The sequence below is a fragment of the Talpa europaea genome (genome assembly GCF_964194135.1).
Source record: "Talpa europaea genome assembly, chromosome: X".
Lineage (NCBI taxonomy): Eukaryota > Metazoa > Chordata > Mammalia > Eulipotyphla > Talpidae > Talpa > Talpa europaea.
In genome coordinates, this window is record NC_140081.1 from 65,976,197 (window position 1) to 66,002,438 (window position 26,242).

The 26,242-nt window shown below is 35.6% G+C and overlaps 1 protein-coding gene across 1 annotated transcript in view; it reads left to right on the forward strand.

Annotated features, from left to right (window-relative positions):
• Nucleotides 1-26,242, forward strand: part of TBC1D8B (TBC1 domain family member 8B) — a gene marked incomplete at both ends in the record, with an annotated part of 62,668 nt that overhangs the window by 17,905 nt on the left and 18,521 nt on the right. The window contains 9 exons of the mRNA XM_084258439.1: nt 134-374; nt 3,081-3,288; nt 4,025-4,192; nt 12,984-13,133; nt 13,678-13,828; nt 14,273-14,487; nt 23,858-23,975; nt 24,863-25,148; nt 26,049-26,178. Of these exons, the coding sequence (XP_084114565.1) occupies nt 134-374; nt 3,081-3,288; nt 4,025-4,192; nt 12,984-13,133; nt 13,678-13,828; nt 14,273-14,487; nt 23,858-23,975; nt 24,863-25,148; nt 26,049-26,178 (1,667 nt within the window). The remainder of the gene's footprint in view (nt 1-133; nt 375-3,080; nt 3,289-4,024; nt 4,193-12,983; nt 13,134-13,677; nt 13,829-14,272; nt 14,488-23,857; nt 23,976-24,862; nt 25,149-26,048; nt 26,179-26,242) is intronic.

Genomic DNA, 26,242 nt, shown 5'->3' on the forward strand with positions numbered 1-26,242 from the left:
AACTAATTATGTACTCTAAAGTATTTTAGTTCTTCATAGCATATTTGAAATGGTTAACTATTGTTTTGAAAACTTTGATAGATATAAATCAATATTGAGAAATTTAATCATATCTGTTTATAACTCTTTGCAGTAAAACTCATTATCTCTTGGGATGCAGTCTCAAAACTTGAAAAGACTTCAAATGTCATACTGACTGAGAGTATTCATGTGTGTGCCCAAGGGGAGAATCACTACTTTTCAATGTTTTTGCATATTAACCAAACATACCTTCTTATGGAACAGCTGGCAAGCTATGCTATAAGGAGACTTTTTGATAAGGAAACATTTGATAATGACCCAATCCTTGATGATCCTCTGCAAATTACCAAAAGGTATTCAAACTTTAATTAATACGTTTAAAAAAGCATTGTTTGCCCAAGAAACCATTGTAGCATTGACTAGCATTAAAAGTTAATTATTCTGTGATAGTTTTTCTTGGAGGTAATCAGTGTGTGTGTGTGTGTGTGTGTGTGTGTGTGTGTGTTTAGTGTAGTTGTATGTATTATACTAATAGTAATTTCTCCATTAAATTTAATCCTAAGAAGTGAGGTTTGAAAATAATTCTTGAGATCCCAATAGGATTTTCCTTGGGGTGTAGAGATTTTTGTGTTCATGGTTAACCTAACTCTAAATTTCTCTGTAAGTTATCTAGAGTGTTTCAGGTTCAAATTGTTAAACATGTTATTTTTAAAACAGCATTTATAAACAGCATCATTTTTTATGAAGAGGCAATTTGGTGGAGTCAGTAGAGCATGGGCTCTAGAATGAGAGTTATTGCAAATCTGTCAGGACCTCAGTTTCCTCATGTCATTTCTACCTCAGAGAGCACTTGTGAGTAATGAGCAATATGGTGTGAAAGCACTTTGTAAAATATCAAGCACTTGATGAATGTTAAGCATTATCAGTGCCTACATGAGAAGTGTTTGTGTAATAATTCTTTGCTACTATATTTGGTTTGGTGAAACTGACCAGAGCCCTTTCATCCACCTCAACACTCAGAACAGTTGACTTAAAGTGAGCATGCCAGGGCCTCCCCGGTGGCGCAGCGGTTGAGCGCTGGGCTGTGAAGCTGCCCACAAGCCCCTGCAGTGCTGGTTCGATCCCCGGCCTCTGGGCGAGGGTCCCATATGGTGCGACAGACCTCTCCTGCCTCGCCCGCTGCTCCCCTCAGCAGTGTATTTCATCAGTCTGCCTGTTCTGTTCCCTGCTCTGTCTCTGGTGAATCCTCTCACCCCCCCCCCCAATCTCTGACCTATACCCCAGTTCTTGTATGCATAAATAAATAAATCTTTAAACAAACAAACAAAAAAAACAAAGCGAGCATGCCGAAGGGGAAGAGAGAGGAAAGGATCCAGAAATAGCTAGCAAAACCAGCCTCTAGGAAGGAGGATGAGGGGTATAGAATGTAAGGAAAGCGTAAGAGGAACCTTAGCTGCAGTCCTATGGAAAGACCAAAACAAGTGACCTGGAGGGTTGTGTGATTACTTTGATGCCCTCACTGGGTACAGTTGTTTCTCTTCCTATTACTAAATCCTTCCTAAAATCCATATACATAAGAATTCCCTTGTGAGCCTGCCTGCCTTTCTGGAAAACAGACCAGCAAGGTGAACTTCTTATATATTAATATCAAAATTAAGTCCCAGTGTGCATGACTTATAAATGGAACTCCATAGGATTAAGAATCCTGTTATTATAAATGTTGTGCATTTGTTCTTATAGTTTGTTCCTTGATTATCTACCATAAACAGTTTCTAGCCATTTTATTTCCTATAAAATAGCCTCTAAAAAAACCCATCTATCAATTAATTATTCATTACCGAGTCTGTATTTAAATAAGATAAACTGAATCCATTTTTGTCTACATGCATTGTAAGAGAGCCTATTGAAAGCCAAACCATCTTAGTCCTTCTTTCTAGTAGGCTAAGAAGAATAGTAGCTTAGTCTCTAAATGACTTTTTTTTTTAAAGTGGAATATCTTTATTATTAATATTTTGGTTTATTGGGTTTTGCAAATATGTATTGCTTCTATACCTTAATACATGAATGGGATTAAACATCATGTATTAGCCTACAATTCTACAATATGCTTTTTGTCCCCCTTAAAATAATATATCAAATAATATATCATGGATATCTTTTCATTTATATAAATAAACATCATCCTTTTAAGTAATAGTGAAATAACCCACCAAGGTACAATTTAAATGCCACCAAGGTACAATTTAAATGAGGTAAGAATTATAGTTTTCTGTTCTTATTTATTAGAATTATTTTGTAAAAGATAATGAAATACCACATACTCAAATAGTATCTGCTGAAAGGATGAATTTAGTTTTAACATCGTTGGCTTTGAGATAAAGCTTGCATAATTTACTTACTACCCCAGATGGCATTGCCGCCTAGAACAAATGTTTAGTGCCTCTAGAAAAATTGTACTATTTTAAGCAATTGTTTTATATGTAATGTCAGTTAACAAGTCATCTGTATTTATTGACACCTATCTTGTGCCCAGTATTGTGCAAGCAGTGTTGTTTTATCTTGCCTCTACTTTGGATTTTTTAAAAAACATTTATTTAAATTTTTGTTTCATCTAGGTTTAATATTATCTTTTATGAACCATACTTCTGTAAATGTTGATGCCTTAAACTTTCGTGATTTTGTTTGGACTGGGTAACTCTTGATTTTCTGATAACCAGATATAAACAATTATTGTCTGCTAAAATCAGTTTAGTCATATTTACATATTATGAATGTGTAATAATATAATAGTCTTCTAGCAAATCACCCCTTGACAGATGGTTTAAACATGTACATCTAACTTTTATGCATTGTAATTTACTAATAAAACAAAATTGGAAAAAAGAAACAACAGAATGAATTTGTGTGTTAGGAATCAGTGTGTTCTATTTCATAATTTATTGAGGAACATAGCTTATAGTATTTAATCTTTCCATTTTACTGTGTGTTTAGATTAATCATTATGGGTGCTGTGTACTTCAGAAGTTATCACATGAACTTCCCTTTTTGCTTTGTTACAGAGGTCTGGAAAATCGAGCCCACAGTGAGCAATTTAATGCTTTCTTTAGGCTGCCGAAAGAGGAGACTTTGAAAGAAGTACATGAATGTTTCTTATGGGTACCATTCAGCCACTTCAATACTCATGGGAAAATGTGCATCTCAGAAAACTATATCTGTTTTGCCAGCCAGGATGGCAATCTGTGTAGTGTAATCATTCCATTACGAGAGGTAGATAAATTTGATTATATATTATTTTTCAGTATGTGTTATCATTTACAGAGTAGAATATTCTAATTCTATTCTTAAAAGCCCAGTATGTAACATACTTTCAGTAATTTTTAAGTAATCATTTTTTTAAGTTCAGTATTTTCAAGATGATTCCTATTCTTTAGGATAAGAGTACTAGGATAAGAGACTTACAGCTCTTATACGAGTGAAAATAGAAAAAAATTTATAAACAAGGTAAGAATTATGACTCAACATGGAATATATCACTCAGACATTTATGACTTGTATACAGAAATTTACAGTATTATATTTGAAACACGTGGTCAAGAAATAGTAGAATTGATAGCTTTTGTATAGGTTAGAAATAAATTGTCAGCATCATAGCACTGAAATTTTATATTTTTATATTGTAATTTTTTATTTTCAATTTTTTATTTTAACATTTATCTTTTTTTTTACATTTTTTAGACAATATTTGCTTCCCCCCACCCTTTATATTGCCATTTTAAAAGGTTACATGTTTGTTAAACCTTTTCCTTGAGAAGTAAAATAACTTGCTCTGAAATCATTTGTATCAGTGTGGTACAACTATCAATAGTACCCAGAATCTATTTCTTAAAGTCACATCTCTGGACCAAAACATATAACCACAAAAATAGGTTAACCACATTTTGCCTAGAGTTATCAGCAACAATGGAAAATGTAATTCATTTATGTATGGTTTTACTCCCCCCAGGTCTTAGCTATAGATAAGACAAATGATTCCAGCAAATCTGTCATCATTAGCATCAAAGGAAAAACAGCTTTTCGCTTCAGTGAAGTTAAAGACTTTGAGCAACTGGTGGCAAAACTTGGGCAGAAGTGCAGGACAACTTCAGCTCAATATCATGATATTAGCACAGAGGTAATTATATAGCAATCAAATAATTTTGATAAAAAGATTTCTATTTTCTGTGGTATATTGTTTCAAAAGGATTTATAGTATCTTTCCTACTCATACTTAGATACGTATTTTTTTAAAGAGGAAAGAAGAATTATTCTCTAACTCACATCATAAAGGAGAAGGAAGAATTAAGGACTTTTATCATTTTTTAGGAATTCATGCTTTTAAAAATTGTGATAATTTGATCTTTACTATATTTTCTCTTAATACTGTAGAGAAACAGCAATTTGAAACCAGTGTGAATGTCTTTTATTTAATATTGAGTAGGTGACCTTTACTTAATATAACCTAGCCAAAGTAAAATACTGGCATACCTATTTACTAGTCTAATATTAGAGAAGACAAGTAATCTTGGCAAAGGGAGCTCTAAGAGCCTGATTTTGATGTTAAGGTATTTTCAATTAAAATTAATTTTTTTGGGGGGAAGAGGAGGAGGGAGTAGGGTCCAGTTAAGGGGGGTGGGAAATGTATGGGGAATATAACCAAGATAAAAATTCATACCTTGTGCAAAAATGAAAAATGATGTAAAAATATATAAAAAAATAATTTTTTTCAATGTCTGGGAACCTTGTGTTTTAATAGATTGATAAAACTTATATGGTAACTACTTATATTTTAATTAAAATTCAAATTAGAAATCAATATTGATGTTAACAACTATATTATTTTATTGGGATTGCATTATAGAGCCTTTTATCTCTCTCTCCAGAGTGGAGACTGATCATATTATGTTAAAGTCAATTATGATGCAGTTTTGTTAAGGCAGAAAAGCACTATGGAGCATGTAATTTAGGAAAATACTTAACTCAATTCCAAACACAGAACATTCATGTTGGCCTCCAAGAGTTTTCTTGCCCCAATTTTATAATCTTTTATGCTTTTCAAGTATATATGCAACTTGTTCCTTAGTTTGATGTGAGAGCGCAAGTAAAATCTGTTCAGTCTTGACAGTTTCTCCCCCATTACTCCCATATTCTTCCTTGTATCCCTTTTTCCCTGTCCCATTCCATTTCAGCTCCAATCTGTGTATTAGATTTAGTGGTCTATTTATCCTTCCTTCTCCTTCAATTTGTCTATGTCTATAACTCTTTCTCCTGAAAATGCTCCTGGGCTGTGAGCAGTTGGGTATGCTCAGTTGTTAAGAATAATATTTTATTTCAAAATGGGTTTACAATCTTTTCAGATATATGTCAGTGTTCTAAGGTTTTTTAGTATCTCTTATCCATTTTTAGAAATTTTGATAAAGATAAACACAAAATGCTAGTCAGTAGACTGGTTTTTGCTTGGAAATGTATTTTTTTAATTTTTAAAATTTTCGTATATTCTATTTTTCACTTAAAATTTTTACCTTAACAATGATTAAGAATATTGACTTATATTAGTATTATCTATATGTATCTAACCTTAATGATAGTAGTACATTAAAAATTAGTGAGGAGAGGACTTTTTAAGCAGGAACAATTTTCATTTGAATTATAAGTGACAGAAGTTATAGTTACATTATTTTATAGCTACTCCTAGCATACTGAAACTTGAAGAAAAATTATATACATTCTAAGATTTTTACCAAATCTTGTTAATTCTACATAAATAAGACTTTTAAATCTAAATCTCAAAGAAGGCTAAATCAACAAATATAAATACTTATATGGGAAGAACTTTAGAAAATTATTCCTAAATGTGATAGATAAAACAAATGCTTCCCAAAATAATTTAGATTATGTTTAAGTACCAATTTTACTCAGATTTTTAAATAGATGTCAATTAAAATTCTCTGCATTTTATTAAATTATGTTAAATCTGGTTGCATACACAAGTTTTGAAAATGCGAATCAAGTTCTCTGAAAAGCACATTAATCTTTTTTATTGGTAAATATACTCAAATATTACCAGATAAGGTAATTTTTCAAAACTGCTAAATGAAGGAAATATGGTCCCTTTTAGCTTAATCTTAAATAAAATGTCCTAAAAAGGGAAATCATTACAGAATATCGCTTACTTGATGCTTTGAAACTGCATTATGAAAATGAATTGTTGGAACTATGTAGTGCCCAGAAGACGGTATAAATTCGACTATGTCTTAAAGTATTTAGAAGGGTAAATACCTCCTACAAATGATCAGAGCATACACAGTTGACTCTTGAACAACACCCTGGGTGGAGGTACCAATCCCTCACACAGTCGAAAATCTACATATAACTTTTAACTCTCCCAAAACTTAACTAACAGCTATTGACTGGAAGTCTTAGTGATAACATAAACGGTAGATTAAAACATATTTTTTATGTAGTATATATTTTATATACTGTATTCTTATAATAAAGTAAGCTAGGGAAAGAAGATTTTTCACTAAGAAAATCTTAAGGAAAGGAAAATACATTTATAGTGCTGTACTGTATTTATCATACCATAATTTATCATACCAAATTATCCTGTCTGTTTACAAGAAAAGCCACATGTAAGTGGAACAGCACAGTTCAAGTTTGTGTTATTCACAGATCAACTGTATAAGCATACTTGTTTCATGAGTTTTCATAACCAATACTACCTTACTTTCTAAGTTTTTTTTTTTTAAGATTTATTTATTTATGCATACAAGAGCTGGGTACAGGCCAGAGATGCGGGGGTGGGGGGGTCGGCGAGAGGATTCACCAGAGACAGAGTGGGGAACAGAACAGGTAGACTAACCAAAGTACACTGCTGAGGGGAGCAGCAGGAGAGTCAGGAGAGGTCTGCTGCGCCATGTGGGTTGCTCCCTGGCTGGCTGGGAATTGAACTCATGCTGCAGTGGCTGCGGATAGCTTCATAGGTTGCATCTTAACCCTTGCGCCACCAGGGAGGCCCCTTTCTAAGTTTTTAATTAGAAGCAGTGACTTCCTTATCCTACATAATACTGCAAAAGAATAATAGTTTTATCCACACAACTGTCTTAATAAGAATAAAGTAGTATGTTTCCTGACTATAATATAAATTATACGTATATGTTTTAGCTGTGGGGGGTAGATTTATTTCTATCTTAGGAAAGCAGAAATTGTATTTAAAGTGAAATTAGCATCTAATTTTAATTTATGGCTATGAATTTGAGTGATAAGTTTCTGATATTTGAGAGAGGTTTTTCTTTGTATTTTTTATGACTTTACATTTGACAGTTTTGCCCTCCAATCATCGTTACACTGTGTGTGAGATATTCTAATTTAAGTCTAGTAGTATGTAGGAAAGTAATACATAAAGAAACACTAATATTTGCCCTTTCTTCTTTACTATTATAAACTATATGCTTCTTCTAAATTCAGTATCAAAAGTCAAACTGGTTTAAGAATACCCATTACAGAGTCAGCAACTTATGTTACATACCTTTTGTAAGTTTATGTTCGGGATTTTGTTAAGAGGTTATTTTTCTTTTCCCTTTTGGATATTTTTCCTGTAGTTTGGATATACTACCAGTAAATAAGTACATGAAAATGTTTGACATATTTAGTCATTAGGTAAATGCAAATTAAAACCACATTGAGATACCTCTTGATGCCCACTAGGGTGGTAATAAGTAAAAAGACAGACAATATCAGCTGTTGTCTCAGTTCCTGTGCATTCTTTTTGTCTTGTTTAAGCTACTAAAGTTAAAGGGATGATGTTAGTGATCCTTTTTTTTAGTACTGATAATGTTAACTCCAGACTTTTGGTATAGTTATAATCCACAGAAACTAGGTAACTTCTATGTTTCAAAAGTAAAGCTTAGGAGATCGTATGGCAGTATAGGGAACCCAGAATAGCTTAAACAGTATTGAAGAGAAATAACAAAGCTGGAGGAGTCAATACTTTACAATTTTTAAAAATATTTTATTTTATATAATTCTTACATCATTTTTCATTTTTGCACAATGTATGCATTTTCATTTTGGTTATATTCCCCATACAATTCCCACCCACCTGTTTTGACCCTAATCCCTCCTCCCCTCCCCCACCCCCCGGAGTGTGTCTCTGGTTTATAGTTGCTTGTTGATTTTGATTTTTTCTTTATTATAGTTAGCTTTTTCCTGGCCCCTTATTTAGGTTTTCTAAATTCCTGCTATGAGTGAGACCATCCAGTATCAAAGGATTAATGGAGGAATACTTTACAAATTTTAAAACTTAACTACACAGCTGTAGTAGAGGGTGATACCAGCCACATACCAAAAAAAAAAAAAAAAAGTGAAGCTGGATCCTTACACCATAGACAAAAGTTAATTCAAAATAGATCAAAAATCTAAATGTAAGAGTTAAAACTATAAAAGTCAAAGAGAAAACATAGGAGTAAATCTTCATTATTTTAGGTCATTTGTTCCTAGCTATGACATGATCAACATAGACAAAAGAAAAAAATAGGTAAATTGGACTGTGTCAGAATTAAAGCTTGTCCTGCAAGTGATACTATCAAGAAAGTGAAAAGAATCACAGGTTGGGAGAAAATATGTGTAGATTATATGTGTGGTAAGAGATGTCTATCTAAAATATATAAAGGACCCTTACAACTCAATAATAAAAAGCAAGCAACAGCCCTATTTTTTAAAGTTTGTCAAAGGATTTCAATAGACATTTCTGCAAAGATAAAGAAATGACCAGTGAGCACATGAAAATGTTCGACATATTTAGTCATTAGGTAAATGCAACTCAAAACCACAGTGAAATTTGCAAGTGGAATTTTAATAGGTATTGCATTGACTATGTAGATGGCTTTAGGTAGTATGGACATTTTAACAATGCAAATTCTTTTGATCCATGAACATGAGATATCTTGGCATTTGTTTTATGTCTTCTTCAGTTTCTCTCATCAGTGTCTTTGTAGTTTTTTTTTATTATTATTATTTATTTATTTATTTAATTTATACAAGCACTGGGTACAGTCAGAAGCGCGGGAGGGTGAGAGAATTCACCAGAGCCAGATTGGGGAGCAGAGCAGGCAGAAGGACTGAAGCACACTGCTGAAGGGAGCAGTGGGCGGCAGGAGAGTTCTGTGCGCCATGAGGGACCCTCCTCTGGTGGCCGGAGAGCAGCTGGGGATCGAACCGGCGCTGCAGAGGCTGCGGGCAGCTTCGCAACCCAGCACTCAACCGCTGCGCCACCGGGGAGGCCCCGTCTTTATAGTTTTTCATTTATACTTTTACTTGGTTAAATTCATTCCTAAGTATTACAGTGTTTTTAATGCTGTAGTAAATGGGATTGTTTTATTTTGTCTTCATATATTTCATTCTTAGTGTATAGAAACACAGTTGATTTTTGTATGTTGATTTTTTTTACTCTGAATCTTACCTGAATTCATCGACTACTAACAGTTTATTGATGAAGTCTTTACGTTTTCTATATACAAGATCATGCCATATAACTAAACTTTGGATGCCATTTATTTATTTTTCTTGCCCAATCTCTCTATGACTTCTAGTACTATGTTGAATAGGAATTGTAAGAGTTGGCACCCCTGTCTTGTTCCCGATCTTAGAGGGAAAGCTTTCAACCTTTCATTGAGTTAGATAGTAGCTTTGGGCTTATCATATATAACCCATAAAAATAGGTACTTTCTACACCCACCTTGTTGAGAGTTCTTATCATGAAAGGATGTTGAATTTTGACAAATGCTTTTCCTGAGTCTATTGAGATGATCATGTGTTTTTTTTTATCTTTCATATTATTAAAGTAGAGTATCACATTTATTGATTTGTATGTTAAACCATCCTTGCATACCAAGCATAAGTTGCACTTGATCATAGCAAATGATCCTTTTAATGTGCTATTTTTTTTTTTAAAGATTTATTTTTATTTATTTATACAAGCACTGGGTACAGTCAGAATCACGGGAGGGTGAGAGAATTCACCAGAGCCAGAGCGGGGAGCAGAGCAGGCAGAAGGACCGAAGCACACTGCTGAGGGGAGCAGCGGGCGGCAGGAGAGGTCTGCGCGCCATGTGGGACCCTCCTCTGGTGGCCGGGGAGCAGCCGGGGATCGAACCGGCGCTGCAGAGGCCGCGGGCAGCTTCTCAACCCAGCGCTCAACCGCTGCGCCACCGGGGAAGCCCTTAATGTGCTATTGAATTAGGTTTTGTAGCATATTGTTGAGAGTTTTTGGATCAGTATTCATCAGGGATGTTGGCTTATAGTTTTCTTGTAGTGTCCTTATCTATCTGGCTTTTGTGTCAGGGAAATACTGGTTTCATAACATGAATTTGGGAATATTTTCCTTTTTCAGCTCTTTGGAAAAGGTCAAGAAGGAATGGTATTCTTCTTTAAATATTTGGTAGAATTCAGCAGTAAATCCATCTGGTCCTGGACTTTTGTTTGTTTGCAGGATTTTGATTATTGATTCAATCTCTTTACTCATTATTTGTTTAGATTTTTGTATTTCCTCATGATTCAGTCTTTGTGGGGTGTATGTTTCTAAGAATTTGTCTGTTTTTCTAGCTTGTCCAATTTGTTGGTATATAATTGTTCATAGTAAATTCTTATGATCCTTTGCATTTCTGTGTTATTTGCCATTTTATCTCCTTTTTCCTTTCTAATTTTATTTGAGTCCTGTCTCTTCTTGGTAAATCTAGCTAAAGTTTTGTTAATTTGATTTTTCAAGAAAGCAACACTTAGTTTTATGGGCATCTCACTTCTTTTTATTGATGAAAAATAGCCCATTGTCTATATATAACACAGTATCCATTCATCTATTGAAATATACCTTGGTTGCTTCTATTTTGACAATTATGAATAAAGCTGCTGTAAATATTCATGTGTAGGTTTTCATATGGACATGAGTATTCAACTCATTTAGCTACAAACATAGGATCACAATTGTTAATTGAATGGTTAGACTATGTATGTGTAACTTTGCAAGAAACTGCCCAGACATTTTGCAAAGTAGCTGTACCATTTTTGCATTCCCACCAATAATAAATAAGAGTGCTTATTGTTCCACATCCTCACAGTCACTTGGTATTGTCACTGTTTTGGGTTTTAGCCATTTTAATTCGATTGTGTAATGGAATCTCATTGCTGTTTTAATTTGTAATTCCCTAATGATCTATGATGTTGAACATCTTTTCATGTGATATTTGCCATCTTTGTTATCTTCTTTAGTGAGGTCCCTGGTAGCCTAGTATTTAATTGGGTCCTTTTTTTTTTAAGACATATTTTCCTTTAGTTCTTTGAATACATTTACAATAGCTGCTTACTTTATTTGTTTATGAAATCTAAGAACTGGTCCCCTTCAGGGGGTACTTTGTGTCTGTTGCTTCTTATAAAAGTTATTTTATTATTATTATTATTATTATTATTTATTTTTACATCATTTTTCATTTTTAAACAATATTTGCTCCCCCCACCCCGTCCCGCCAGGTGTAGTATCCATAGAATTTCCTTCACCAAAATTTTAGTTTTTTATTTTTAAGTCTGGTTTTCTCTGATCATCCCCTGAGTCAACATGAGTTAGTGGTCAGCCAATGATGGGTTGGAATATTACCTTATATGCTTTGAACCCTCATTAAGTCTTAGACCTTTTTGCCAAGTGGATCTTTATATGAAGGTATGGTATACTTCAAATTTTAGGCAGTTTATAAATCTGCTTTAGATTTTATTTCCTGCTTTCAAAGTCAGCCAGAGTTGAGTGACTGGGACTTTCTTATGTTCCATTTCTTTCCTCAGCAAATTCGCAGCCCTGCACATGCATGCTTACTTCTACATTCCCTGAGAATATTTTGAAATTTTTCAAGTCCCAAATGGTCATCTGCTTCTTCAGGTCTTCCTTTTTTTAGCCAGGTTCTTTTGTGCCCCAAACTGAAATCACAGCCTTAGGCAGCTGTGATGTTACCAGCATTTTTCTATGGTTTTCTGTAACACCCTGGGGATGGGACTTTTTTTTTTTTAAACAGAGCCGAGCTCTGAATCAAATCATATGATGATAATACACTGGAAATGGAGATTTTCCAAGGAGCTTCTAGTTTGGTCAAAATATTGACTGTGTTCTGGGCTGGTGCTTTTAATGAAGCTCTGAAAGAACCATTGGCTATGATAATGCTGCCTGTCATGCCTACAATACCTCTGAGTTTGGGAGAGAAGAGGGATGGGAATAACTTCAAGTTGAATCTTTACAGATTCTGGTGTTTTGTTTTGTTGAGGTTCATTAGTTTTACTTAAGTCAGTGCTTTTTAGTTTGTTCTGTGCCTTTGGTTAAAATTTCCAGTGTTCTGAACTGGCTTATTTTTAATGTTTCTTTTTTTCTGTATTTTGTTGCTTTTGTTGGAGTGCGTTCATTGAGGTCCTGAATTTGCTGTTCCAGACATTGGTTTGTTGACATCCCTAATTTTGATAGAAAAACTATGTCTCAGGGCCTTCCTGGTGGCCTAGGGGTTAAGTCTCAGCACTATCACCATGATGGCCTAAGTGGCCTGAGTTCAATCCCCAGTCAGGGAGCTGACCCACATGGCACAGCACACTTCTCCTATCTACCCTGAAGCTCCCCTCAGCAGTGTGTTTCATTGTATCCGCCTGTTTTGCTCCCTACTCTGTCTCTGGTGAATCCTCTCACCCTCTGTACCTCCAGCCTATACCCCAGTTCTTCTATGCATAAATAAATAAATAAATCTTTTAAAAAAGAATAACAATGTCTCTCTGAGACATTGCTTTACTATTTATTATATTTTTAGTTTGTGTTTTATAGATAATAGATAGAACTTAGGTACTTTTTATTTTACAGAAAGTTTCTATACATACATTTGTGACAATTACATTCTTTTTTTCAGATTCCTATTAGTGCTGATTCTGCAGACCCATCTGATAATATTGAGGTACAGTCTTTGACATGTCAGAAAGAATGCAGTAAAACTGTGAACACTGAAGCCTTAATGACAGTATATCACCCTCAGAATTTGGAGACCCTTAATTCCAAAATGGTAGGAAAACAAAATATTTACATCTATGGACTAAAAACATTTGATTAAAAATAAAAATCTTAGAGCAGACTAGCAAGTAGCACAACTGAAAACTTCTCTTTTGGCTGGAAAAGGTTTTCCATCAGGTACTAAAGTATGACTTAGGTTCTGTTACACAGAAGGACTATTATCAAGAATTAAGACAAAAGGTGAAAGTTGAACATTCGGTTTTATTTGCCTAGTTTTTAATCTTTCTGGAAATTGAGGTGATTTGGTTCAAAGCTTTAATCCTAAGAGCAATGCCTTTCCCATTTTTTATAAATTTAGCTAAGAATTAAAATAGTGAATTAAAACTGTTTTGCTCACATGGGTTTAAAAGATATTTGTGATGACAGGATTCCAATGTTTGGTTCCTCTGTGAATACTGATTTTGACTTTCTATGTTCTTGATTTTCGTAGATGATGTTTCATGGTGAAGAGAATGATCAAGTCATTTGAGTTAATTTAACTAAAAAGTTAATTTCTCATCATGTTTAGTTGCTTTGATTTTTTTTTTTTGTTATAGTTGAAAGAAAAGATGAAGGAACAGTCCTGGAATATCCTATTTGCAGAATGTGGGCGTGGTGTTAGCATGTTTCGGACAAAAAAGACTCGAGATCTGGTTGTCAGAGGGATTCCGGAAACCTTAAGAGGAGAGCTGTGGATGCTTTTTTCAGGTATTGTATTTATTTGCTTTATTCATTTAACTGACATTAACTGTGCCCCTTCTAATACATATACACTAAGCTAAATAAAAATATTTACAATGAAGACTAGAACAAAGTGTTTCTCATAATTTCAGTTTAGTCAAAGAGTTAAAGGTAGTTTTGTGTACTTACTATATGTTCACACATCCATTATCTCAGCAAATTAGTTTATTAGACAAGATATAGTTAGTGGGGAGGGCAATAACTATCAAAGGAATTTTAAGGAGAGAAACAGTTTATGAAAATGTTTTTCTGTTGGGCAAGATTAGGATCCTGAAGTATTAGATTCTAGTGTGAAGCTTTTTCTTTTGTTGTACTCAGATATCCAGATAGTTTAATTCTCCATGTATATATGAAAGTAATAGCTTTATTTTATAGCTCTTCTTTTGTGTGTTAATCCAATCATCTCTACAGGTGCTGTTAATGACATGGCTGCCAACCCTGGCTATTATGCTGAGGTGGTTGAAAAGTCCTTGGGAACCTGTAACTTGGCTACTGAGGAAATTGAACGTGATTTGCGTCGCTCCCTGCCTGAGCACCCGGCCTTTCAGAGTGACACTGGCATATCTGCTCTGAGGCGGGTACTCACTGCTTATGCATACAGGAATCCCAAAATTGGATATTGCCAGGTGAGACTTCATTATGAACCTAAGTGTGCATATTCTAATTGATAAAATCATATCAAATCCAACTGCTAATTTGAAAATTGTGATTATGAAGGCAGAAATTGGGCTGAGATTTGATAATGGATATAATTTTAGTAGGATGATAGTGAGAATACTTAGGAGAATTTCTATTTCATTAATGCATTTTTCTCTTACATTTAACAAACTATTGAATTCCTTGTCTCTAAAAGATACTGTGCTCAGTACGTAAGATTTTATAAAGATAAATCACATGAGAATTCTACCCTTCAAAGTCTATAGACTAGCATGTATTAAAACATTTGCCTTACTGGCAAATGAAAAACAAGAGATCAATTATTAATAGAGAGACATAAAGTCCCATTAAGACTTATAATAGAAATGTTATTTTCATCTGGAGAAATCAGAAAAGGCTTCATGGGAGAGGTAGCATTTGAAGCTGTTAAAAACTGGTGAATTTTAGATGTATGGAGATGGAATGAAAGAACATTCCAGGTGAAGGAATCAGTGTAACCCAACACAGATGCAGACAAATGTAGAATGTTTATAGGACCATATTCTGCTTAGTAGAAATAAAGAGTGAATGAAATGACGTAATTGGAGAAAAAAATCAGTAAGATATATTAAGATAAGACAGGAGTTTGAATTTTGTTTGGTGGGCAGTGGAGGAATCATTGAAAAAAGTCCTTTAGGAGCACACTGTATCAATTATGCTATGCTAGACTGCTAACACAAATCATCTTAAGCAGGTAATAGCTCAAACACAGTAAAGTTGTTTGTTTTTTGTCTTTGTTTTTTAAGGAATAAATAGGGAAGAGTATATCTTCAAGTCAGAGTAGGTAGCTCTCCTTCATGAACTTATTCACAGATTTAGGCTGACAGCAGGCTCTGTCATCTTCAAAACAGGGCTTCCAGGATGCTCTTTTATTGTCATTACTACCCACAGGAAAAGGGAGAGAACATGGAGAAACAATTGTGGGAAGTTTTATTGGCTAGGCCTGGGAGGTGCACATATCACTTCATCCATAGTCACGAGGCCAAACCTTTTCACCAAGAAGTCTACAAAATTAAGTGTGGGTGAGCACACATATGTCCAGATACTATGGGAAAGGGAGATTAGATGGATTATGTCATATTACTAGCACTGTGTCACACATTGATTTGTAATGGGTTGAATACCCATAACAATTACATATCAGTCCTATCTGTCTATTGAAACTTGTCGATAGAGGTTTGTTTGTTTTGTTTTGTTTTTCTGAAAGGCAGATTAAGTGAATGGATCATCTAAGTGGCAAGGATTTTGAATAGTTTAGCATCTCTGGAAGGTAAAAAAAAAAAGCATAATATTTCTTTTCTCCAAGAGCCTATACTCATTGAACCTGCCCTGTTAGAAACAGGGAGAAGAAGAGGAAATTTAAGGTAACAATATATACAGTACTAGTCAGGCAGGAATAAGCCTGCTATGGAGATCAGACTGCCTAGTTTCATATTAGAATTAAGAAGCATGGGCCTCCCCAGTGGCGCAGCGGTTGAGCACTGGGTTGCGAGGCTGCCTGCAGCCTCTGCAGCGCCGGTTCGATCCCCGGTCGCTGAATGAGGTTCCCATATGGCGCGCAGACCTCTCCTGCTGCCCGCTGCTCCCCTCAGCAGTGTACTTCGGCCTGCTCTGCTCCCCGCTTTGGCTCTGGTGAATTCTCTCACCCTCCCGCGCTTCTGACTGTACCCAGTGCTTGTATAAATAAATAAATAAATAATTTTTTTTTTTTTTTTTTAAAAGAAGCAAATTAGTTTGTGGGACAAGATCTGGGAGAATCTTTAAAGCCTGGGCAAAGTTTGAATTTAATATGGTAAACAGGTTTTATTGCTTTTGATCAAAAGCCCATATAAGCCATACTGACACAAAGCTAGCTAACTGCCTTGCTTTATCTTTCCTCTCTCCTTCCCTCCCTCCCATCTATCTGATCTGTCTTCTCCTTCCCTTCCATTTCCCCCTTCCCTTCCTGTTCCCATCTCATCCCATTTCATCCTATTTGTCTAGAATATAATTCACATATGACAAGCTTCACCCCTTAGTGTTTTTTAGTATATGCACAGTCACCCGTTATCTAATTGCAGGAACACTTTCATCACCCCAAAAGGAAACCCTATATTCCTTAGCCCTCACTCCTAATTTCTCCATACCACCAAGCCTAGGCAATTATTAATCTGTCTGTAATCTGTTTCTGTGGATATGCCTATTATGGACATTTTATCTAAATGAAATGATATACTATGTGGTCTTTTGTGTTTACCTTCTTTCAGTTATATAGTTTTCATGGTTCATCTGTGTTGTAGCTTTCATTAGTACTTCATTCCTTTTTATAGTGTAGTGATATTTCATTGTATGGATATATCACATTTTTGTTTTATCTGTTCAGTTGATAGGCATTTTGGGTTTCCACTATTTTTTGACTATTAATAATAATTGCTGCTATAGATATTCATATACAACTTTGTGCATGAACATTGTTTTTTATTCTTGGGTATATACCTAGAAGTGGAATTGCTGAGCTATATGGTAACTCTGTATTAAAAATTTTGGGGCATGGGGCCTCCCCTGGTGGTGCAGTGGTTGAGCGCTGGGCTGCAAAGCTGCCCGCAGCCTCTGCAACGCCGGTTCGATCCCCGGCCACCGGCGAGGGTCCCACATGGCACGACAGACCTCTCCTGCCGTGCCTGCTGCTCCGCTCAGCAGTGTATTTCTTCACTCTGCCTGTTCTGTTCCCCGCTCTGGCTCTGGTGAATTCTCTCACCCTCCCGCACTTCTGACTGTACCCAGTGCTTGTATAAATAAATAAATAAATAAATCTTTAAAAAAAAATTGAGGGGCACGCCAAACTATTTTTTAAAGAGATGGCACCATTTTTCCACCAGCAATGTTTGAAGGGTTCCAATTTCTTCATATCCTCTACAACATTCTTACTGTCTTTCTTTTTAATTATAGCCATGCTAGTAAGTGTGAAGTGACAACCTCACTGTGGTCTTGATTTGAATTTCCCTAATGTGCTTTTTTTCTGCCATTTGTATATCATTCTAGGAGAAATATCTTAATACAATATTATATGTCAGTTATATCTCAAAACCTGGGAAAAGATTTAAATAATAAAAAATGAAATTTTGGTTTCATATTACAATAAAAATTTGGGCTACTTTCTTGTTGTTCTTGAGTTATAATAGTTCTTTATTCTGGATTACCCAATTCCTTATCATATATAATATTTTCAGTCTCTTTTTCTTTTCTTTTATGTATTTTTTACATCATTTTTCATTTTTTGCACAATGTATGCATTTTAATCTTGGTTATATTCCCCATACAATTCTCACCCCCCTTATTTTGACCCTAATCCCTCCCCCCCCCTCCGCCCCGTAGTGTGTCTCTGGTTTATAGGTGCTTGTTGATTTTGATTTTTACTTTATTATAATTAGTCTTTTTCCTGGTCCCTTATTTAGCTTTTCTAAATTCCTGCTATGAGTGAGACCATCCGGTATTTTTCTTTTTCTTTCTGGCTTATTTCGCTGAGCATAATCCCTTCCAGCTCCATCCATGTTGCTGCAATATATTTGCAGTTTTTTCCCCTATTCTGTGTGTGTGTTTTTTACTTTCTTGATTGTGTCCTTTGAAGCACAAAAATTTAATTTTTATATAGTTCAACTTAACTGATCTTTCTTTTGTTGTGTATGGTTTTCATTCTGTATTCAAGAAGCCATTGACTAACTCAAGGTCACAGAGTTTCATTCCTATCTTTTCTTCTAAGAGTTATATGATTTTAATGCTTAAAGTTAGGTCTTTAAGCCATTTTGTGTTATTTTTGTGGTATGATATTTAAAAGGGGCCCAACTTCATTTTTTTTACTTACAAATAATCAGTTACCACAAGTGCCATTTGCTTTAAAAAAAAAGAAAACAAAACTATTCTTTCACTCATTGAATTAACTTGGCACCCTTGTTGAAAATCAATTGACTATAAGTGGTGGGTTTTATTTCTGAATTCACAATTCTATTCCACTGACTTATATTTCTATTGTTAAGCCATTTTCACAGTTGTTTACAATTGTGGTAAGTTTTGAAATTGGAAAATGTGAATTCTTTAATTTTTTTTCCAAGATATTTTCCTCTCTTTTGGGTCCCTTGGGTTTTCATGTGAATTTTAGGATCAGTTTGTCAATTTCTGGGGGAAAGAAGAAAAGAAGAAGTCAGCTAGAATTTTGATAGTCCTTGCATTGATTCTGTAGATCAACCTGGGGAGTGTTATGCATTAAGACTAATAAGCCTTACAGTCCATGAAAACAGGATGTCTTTCTTTTCCTTGTATCCTGTAACCTTGTTGAGCTTAGAGGAAAATGATTAGTCTTTCATCTTTAGTACAAAATTTGCTGTGGGATTTTTTTAGATTCTCTTTATCATATTGAGGATGTTGCCTTAATTTGTAGTTTGTTGAGTGTTTTTATGATGAAATTTGTCAAGTGATTTTTCTGTGTCTGTTGATATGTGACTTTCTCCCTTTTATTCTATTAATATGGTATATTGCATTGAATGATTTTCCTATGTTTAGCCATTCTTACATTCTCAGGATAGATCTTACTAGGTCTTGATTTGTAATCTTTTTATATGTTACTAGGTTCAGTTTGCTAGAATTTTGTTGAGAATTTTAATAGTTATATTCTTGTTATCAAACAAATAGCAACCAGTTATTTCACCAACAAAAATTTGAATTTATGGAAACAACTACAAAAAGTAATGTGTAAAGTGCACCCTCATGGCAAGACACATGAACACTTCCATAGAACAAAAGCCAGCACCCCCTTATAGCTATGAGGGGTTATTACTAAGCAAAAAGAAACCTCCTTCCTTCTACTAGGGTGGGGAAACAATCACTTCCTGTTGGAGATGCCAGGCTTGTTGGGTTCTGTAGTTTGCTGACTGCATGCATATGCACTGGTACTCTCTTCCAGCATCTTTGACCTCATTTAAGTGGGGTCTCTATATATTAATTTCCATAAAATATGTTGACAAATATCAATAGCTTTCCTGTGATGTCTTTGTCAGGTTCTGGTATCCAGGCTTCATAGAGTAAGCTGAGTAGTATATCTTCTTTTGCTTGAACAGTTTATGAAGGATTGGTATTCTTTTTTTTTTAAAGATTTATTTATTTATGCATACAAGAACTGGGGAACAGGCCAGAAGTGTGGGGGGTGAGGGGATTCACCAGAGACAGAGTAGGGCACAGAACAGGTGGATTAACTGAAATACACTGCTGAAGGGAGCAGCGGGCAAGTTGGGAGAGGTCTGCTGTGCCATGTGGGTGTCTCCCTGGCTGGGGATCGAACTCGTGATGCAGTGGCTGTGGACAGCTTCATAGGTTATGTCTTAACCCCTTGCGCCACTGGGGAGGCCCAGGATTGGTATTCTTTAAATGTTCATAATTTTTCAGTGAAGCCATGTGTTCCTAGAGTTTTCTTTGTGGGAAGTTTTCTCATTACTAATTCAATCTCTACTTGCTCAATGGGTTCCTGAACCCAATTTTAACATGAGTGTGTGGCAGCTTCCCCACAATAACAAGCAATTCTGAGACAACTGTGGTGTCTATTTAGCTCATTTCTGACACTGACTGGGGATAGCATCAAATTCCAGAGGTTAAAGGCTCAGTCTCCCAAGATTGCCCTCTACCTCAGATACAAATTGCAAATCCAGACTTTTCTCTATGCTTCTCACTGATCTGAAACATATTGGAGGTTCCCACAACCTCCTCCTTAAATTTCAGATGCTAGTCGAAAGCCCAGGTTGTTACCTGCACTTCTGTTTGGCTATAAATCAGAGGTTCCTATGACCCCTTCCTTGGGTTCTATTAATTCGCTACAATGGTTCAGAGAATGAGTTCTGTGAAGTCAAATAAAGAGAGCTTCTAGGAAACCACCAGAGAGGACAGATAATGGCAATTCTCTGGGAATGGGGCTTTGAAGGGGCCGTACCCACCTTCTGTTCCCTTTAGTGACTCCTTGGTGCTGGTTTTCACCATGATTGCTGTATGTTGGTTTTGAAGGCTACTATGAAGCTGGAGGAGGGGGCTGAAATAGGACAATTTAAAATATCACAAAATTCACTGATTTGTGCTGAGATTCTTAATGTTCTAAAATGTTAAGAACTTCTTAAACAAATGCTTGCTGAATTGCTATAAGCTTTTGGTTAATTTCCAGAGTTCTGAAAATTGATTCTGATGATTTTTGCCAAAGTTCTTATTGCATTTTCAGAGGGCTTACTCTGCCATTTTCACTGATACCCCCTTCCCATTATGGCTTTCTTTCTTTCTTTCTTTCTGTCTTTCTTTCTTTATTTATTTATGCAAGAACTGGGCTACAGGCCAGAGGTACAGGGAGGGAGGGGTGGTGAGAGGATTCACCTGAGACAGAGTGGGGAACAGAACAGGCGGATTGACTGAAATACACTGCTGAGGGGAGCAGCGGGCAAGACAGGAGAGGTCTGCCATGCCATGTGGGTTAGCTCCTTGGCTGGCGAGGAATCTAACTTGTGCCAAACTCACTACGGTGCCTGCAGATAGCTTCATAGTGCTGTGACTTAAATAACCCCTTGCACCACCAGGGAGGCCCCCTTATGGCTTCTTCTTCTTTTTTTTTTTTTTAGTAGAGGCATATTTTTATTTATTTATATGTTTGTTTGTTTGTTTTTATACATGCACTGGGTACAGTCAGAAGTGCGGGAGGGTGAGAAAATTCACCAGAGCCAGAGCGGGGAGCAGAGCAGGCAGAAGGACCGAAGCACACTGCTGAGGGGAGCAGCGGGCGGCAGGAGAGGTCTGAGTGCCATGTGGGACCCTCCTCCAGTGGCCAGGGAGCAGCCGGGGATCGAACCGGCGCCTAAGAGGCCGCGGGCAGCTTCACAACCCAGCGCTCAACCACTGCGCCACCGGGGAGGCCCCCCCCTTATGGCTTCTTGAACGAGAAAGTGATGGAGTGAAAACTGAGCTTGAGGTCAAATATTGTGCCAGATCTGGCAAGGAATTGATATAATATAGAAATCTGTAGGAAGGGTTTTAAAATATAGACATGAGCAATGAACATGAAGAGATTAATCACAAAACAAAAAATACATGTTGATAATAAAATCTATAAAAGGAAGTTCAGCTCAGGGAAATTCAAATTAAAACAACATGATACCATTTTCACTATCAAATCAGCAAAGACAATTATAAATACAAATTCTCAGTATTTGGCAAAGGAGCAGTGAAACAGACATTCGGATACTATTGTATAGAAATACAAATTGGGGGCCTCCCTGGTGGCACAAGGGGTTAAGACGCAACTTATGAAGCTATCTGCAGCCACTGCAGCATTAGTTCGACTCCTGGCCAGGGAGCTACCCACATGGCCAGCAAACCTCTCTTGACTCGCCCGCTGCTTCCCTCAGCAGTGTATTTCAGTAGCTCCACCTGTTCTGCTCTCCACTCTGTTTCTGGTGAATCCTCTCAACCCCCACACCTCTGGCCTGTTCCCCAGTTCTTGTATGCATAAATAAATAAATCTTTAAAAAAAGAAAGAAATACAAATTGGTATAGTCATTCTGGAATACAATTTGGCAAAAATATCAAGTCATTTAAAAATTATATTCTTTGGCCAAATTATTTCATTTCTAGGTATCTTTCCTGAGAAAATAATAAAGCCCTTGGATAAAAATTTATATAGAAAGCTGTTCATTGCAGTGTTATATATGTGTGAAAAATTACAATCAACCCAAATGTCTAACAGTAGTAGAATCGTTAAATAATGTATTTGATTATTTTACAATCATTTAAAGTACTATTTTAGATTTACTTAATGACATTGAAAATGTATAACACTAATTTAAAAAAATCAAATGTAAAATTGTATCCAAATTTTAAAAAGGTGGAAAGGAAGGAAAATAATAGATGTATACCAGCTTGTTAACAGTAATGATCTTTAGGTAGGTAGCATACAAGAGGTTTAATTTTTTTTTACACATTTCCATTCTTTCTAAATTCTGCACAGTAGGGGTTTATTACCCTTATTTAAAAAAATGACCAGATGTTATATAAAAGTAATGATCTGACTTTTATATGCAACATAGATTAAAAGGAGAAAGGGTGGTAGTGGGAATGAATAAGATATAGCAACTCTAAAACACATAAGAATAAACTCTAAGATATAAAGAACAGTTGGATGTAACAGATAAAGGGTTTCAAGCATGATCAAAGTTAGGATAGCAAAGAAAAGAATCATAGTATTAGGGGAAAAGATGTTTAGTTATGACACAATTGAACATGATTAATATCTAAGGAACAGTCTCTTGTAGGTAGTTGAAAATACATGTGAAATTTGTTTCTCCAATTTTAGTATGTCCTTGAAATTTTGTTTTTTTTCCCCAAGATTTTTAGTGGTTAATATTTTTTTACACATTGAAATTGAATAGTCTAAATTGAATAATCTGAATTGGAACAGTTTTACTTATTGTGTTGTACATTCATAATAATTATTACTCCTTCATTTTCCCTGAATTTACTGTATAAAGCGACTGATTAGCAAATGGTAGCCTGGCTAAACCTTGTTTGACTGGCTCAGAGTTCTCATTTCTATTATTGTTACAGGACAGGGAAAGGGGTACCCCAGAACCCCCAAACCTACCCGCTCTTAATAGGTTCTGCTATCTGCCGCATCAAGACAAAACATATAAGACCTTTACTGCAAAGGAACTTTAATACAGTTAGTATGCAACAAAGAAAAGGCAAAAAATATAGTTTCCAAATCAAGCACCCAAAGTTACCCATCCCCTGGTGGGTAATTGTCCAGCCAAACAGGGTTGGCCCAAAGCAGGGCCACTGAGGCCCAAAAGCCTGCCACAAGTCTAAAGCACCTTCTGGTGGGGAAGGGTCAGAAACAAACAGAGAAGTTGGGAAGGAAAAGAGTAAAAGAAAAATCAAGGTAAAAGCTGCCATTGTTAACCTCCCCAGGGGTCTCTCACACACATGTTTTAGCCAGTCCTGGACCAAGAAGCAAGCGCAACTTGGTCACATGTCTCCCTGCTCCATGTGCCTCCTCCAGTTCTCCATCTGGCTCCCCATCCTGCTTTCTTCCTTCTCCAGTCTCCTCTCCTCTCCAGCTTCCTTCTTCTCGTCCCTGCTCAGCTCCACTCTTCCTTGGGTAGGGCAGGGAACCTGGAACCTCCCCTTTCCGTGGGGACCACCCTGTTATATTGATTACTCTCATCGTTGCTACTGTTGAAAACTGCTATTTTTGAAGACGGAATGTAATTACTAACTTAGTGATTTTTTTTCTATGAATTTCAGGCAATGAACATTTTGACTTCAGTGTTGCTTCTGTATGCAAAAGAGGAAGAAGCTTTTTGGCTTCTGGTTGCTGTATGTGAACGAATGTTGCCTGATTATTTTAATCGTCGAATCATTGGTAAAAAATAAAAAGCACACATACTCATAATACACATATACATATATAAACACATATATCTTTCCTAAACAATATACCTTTTGCCTTGCTGATTATCAGTCAAATGGATAAACTTATTAATTAGGTTTTGAAATATCAAAATGTAAATTATCACTTGTGTGTTGAAGAGAAGATCTTTTTATACTGAATATATAATTGGAAAGATTGTTTAATATGTTGCTCTTCTGAATAAAGTATCTGGTATGTTTCTAAATAAAATAGAAATTTTAAGTTTATGATCTTCATATTGCTAAAACTAAGTGTCCTGAGCTACTGGGAAATTTTTAAGAGTTTTTCATGAGTAGTAGGATTTCATCAGCTTAAAAATTAACACATTTATATGCGTGGTATAGATATTTCCACAATTTGAAAGAGGGACCAAGTTCTCAGTTTGTTATACAGATCTATATATTTATAGATCTGTGACACCTTACCTTAAAACCACAGATGGCCTCTCTACCCTCTAAGCCTTTCAGTGTCATGGCTAGGCCATTATTGTATTGTCTTTCATTATAGTTATTTGGATATTTATATTAAGTTCCACTAGATACTAAGCTCTTTGAAGGCGAAACCATTTCATTAATTGGTTTATCTCTTACAACACCTATTACACGTTTCTGTACCTAATAAAGACTTAATGAATAACTGTTCAGTGAACTTGAATTGAATTTCTCCAGTGCCTCTTGATGAATGCCATTCTGTTAGATATACAGATTTGTGAACTGTAGAAAAGGCACTGAAGGAGTTCCTAATTTAAGAAAGAGAAATGAGATACATCAGCATATGAATAGAAGTAGCAAGGTCTGTTTGAAAGGTTTTCATTTTTAAATTTCTTTTATGTTCTCCAGGTGCCTTGGTGGATCAGGCAGTCTTTGAAGAACTTATCAGGGACCACCTTCCCCAGCTAACAGAACACATGACTGATATGACATTCTTTTCCTCCGTTTCTCTTTCTTGGTTCCTCACACTTTTTATTAGTGTACTACCTATTGAAAGTGCAGTCAATGTGGTGGACTGTTTCTTCTATGATGGAATAAAGGCCATCTTACAACTGGGATTGGCAATACTTGACTATAATTTAGACAAACTGCTGACATGTAAAGATGATGCTGAAGCTGTGACAGCTTTAAACAGGTACTTTAAGAACCATAGCTTTTCAGTGAAAGCCTCTTAAATTACTGTTCTAGCCCTTTATTTTACAAATGAGAAAACTGAACTCTAGAAACTTTGAACAGTTTGTCCAGTTACAAAAGTACTTGAATAGAAGAGTTAATCCTAAAGTCTAGTCCTCTATTTCTAAATAGAATATAACAAAAATAAATCATTTTGAACTGAACAACTAAGGTATTTATACATTGACACTAATGTTTTTTATTCCGTATACTGGAACTTTCATAGTCCCAGTTTGAGCTATAAAGTGTTGTTGTGTAAAAGTAATTTGAGGAGCAAATGGCAGTTGATAATATTAAATATCCAGTGGGGGCTATTGTTCTAGTTTTCAAGTGTTTTCTATAAGGTAGGTTGGGCTTTATTTTCCAGATTCCTTTTCTCTGAATACTATTTGTGTATTTGAACACAACGTGTGTGTATGCAAATTTTCTATGTACATGATAAATAAATGAATATTTGATTGGGTAACATAATGGTGCATCAAATTCCATTATACATAGAATTAAATATAAATACTTCACTGTCATTCAGAACTCTGTTAAGGCCTGAATGTGCCTTTCTTATCTCTCCTTACGTGCTTCGGCACACCCTATTTTCCATCCTTATTGTGTTATGTGGTATTTGCTGAGTACTCTCTGAGTCTATATTCTCCCTTCATGTTCTCCACCTCTCTGAAATAATTTCTTTTCCATCCCATTTCCTAACCCACATCTTCCTAATTCCCCACCATCTTTAAATTCTACTTCTTCATAAGGCTGTCCCTTGTACTCTCAGTTGAAATTAACCTCTGACTAGGGAGAAATTAGCATCGTTTTCTCTCCGTTTTACTTCCATTGATTCTTGTATTACTATCATTTTGGATAGGTTCTTTGACAATGTCACTAATAAGGACAGCCCATTGCCTTCAAGTGTTCAGCAGGGTTCAAATGTGGGTGATGAGAAAAGCACTCATGTTAAAGTGGATATTACAGATTTGATTAAAGAGTCAAATGAGGTAAGTATCTTTAAAATATAATTATGTATTTTAAATGATTTAAAATATAAATATGTATTTTATA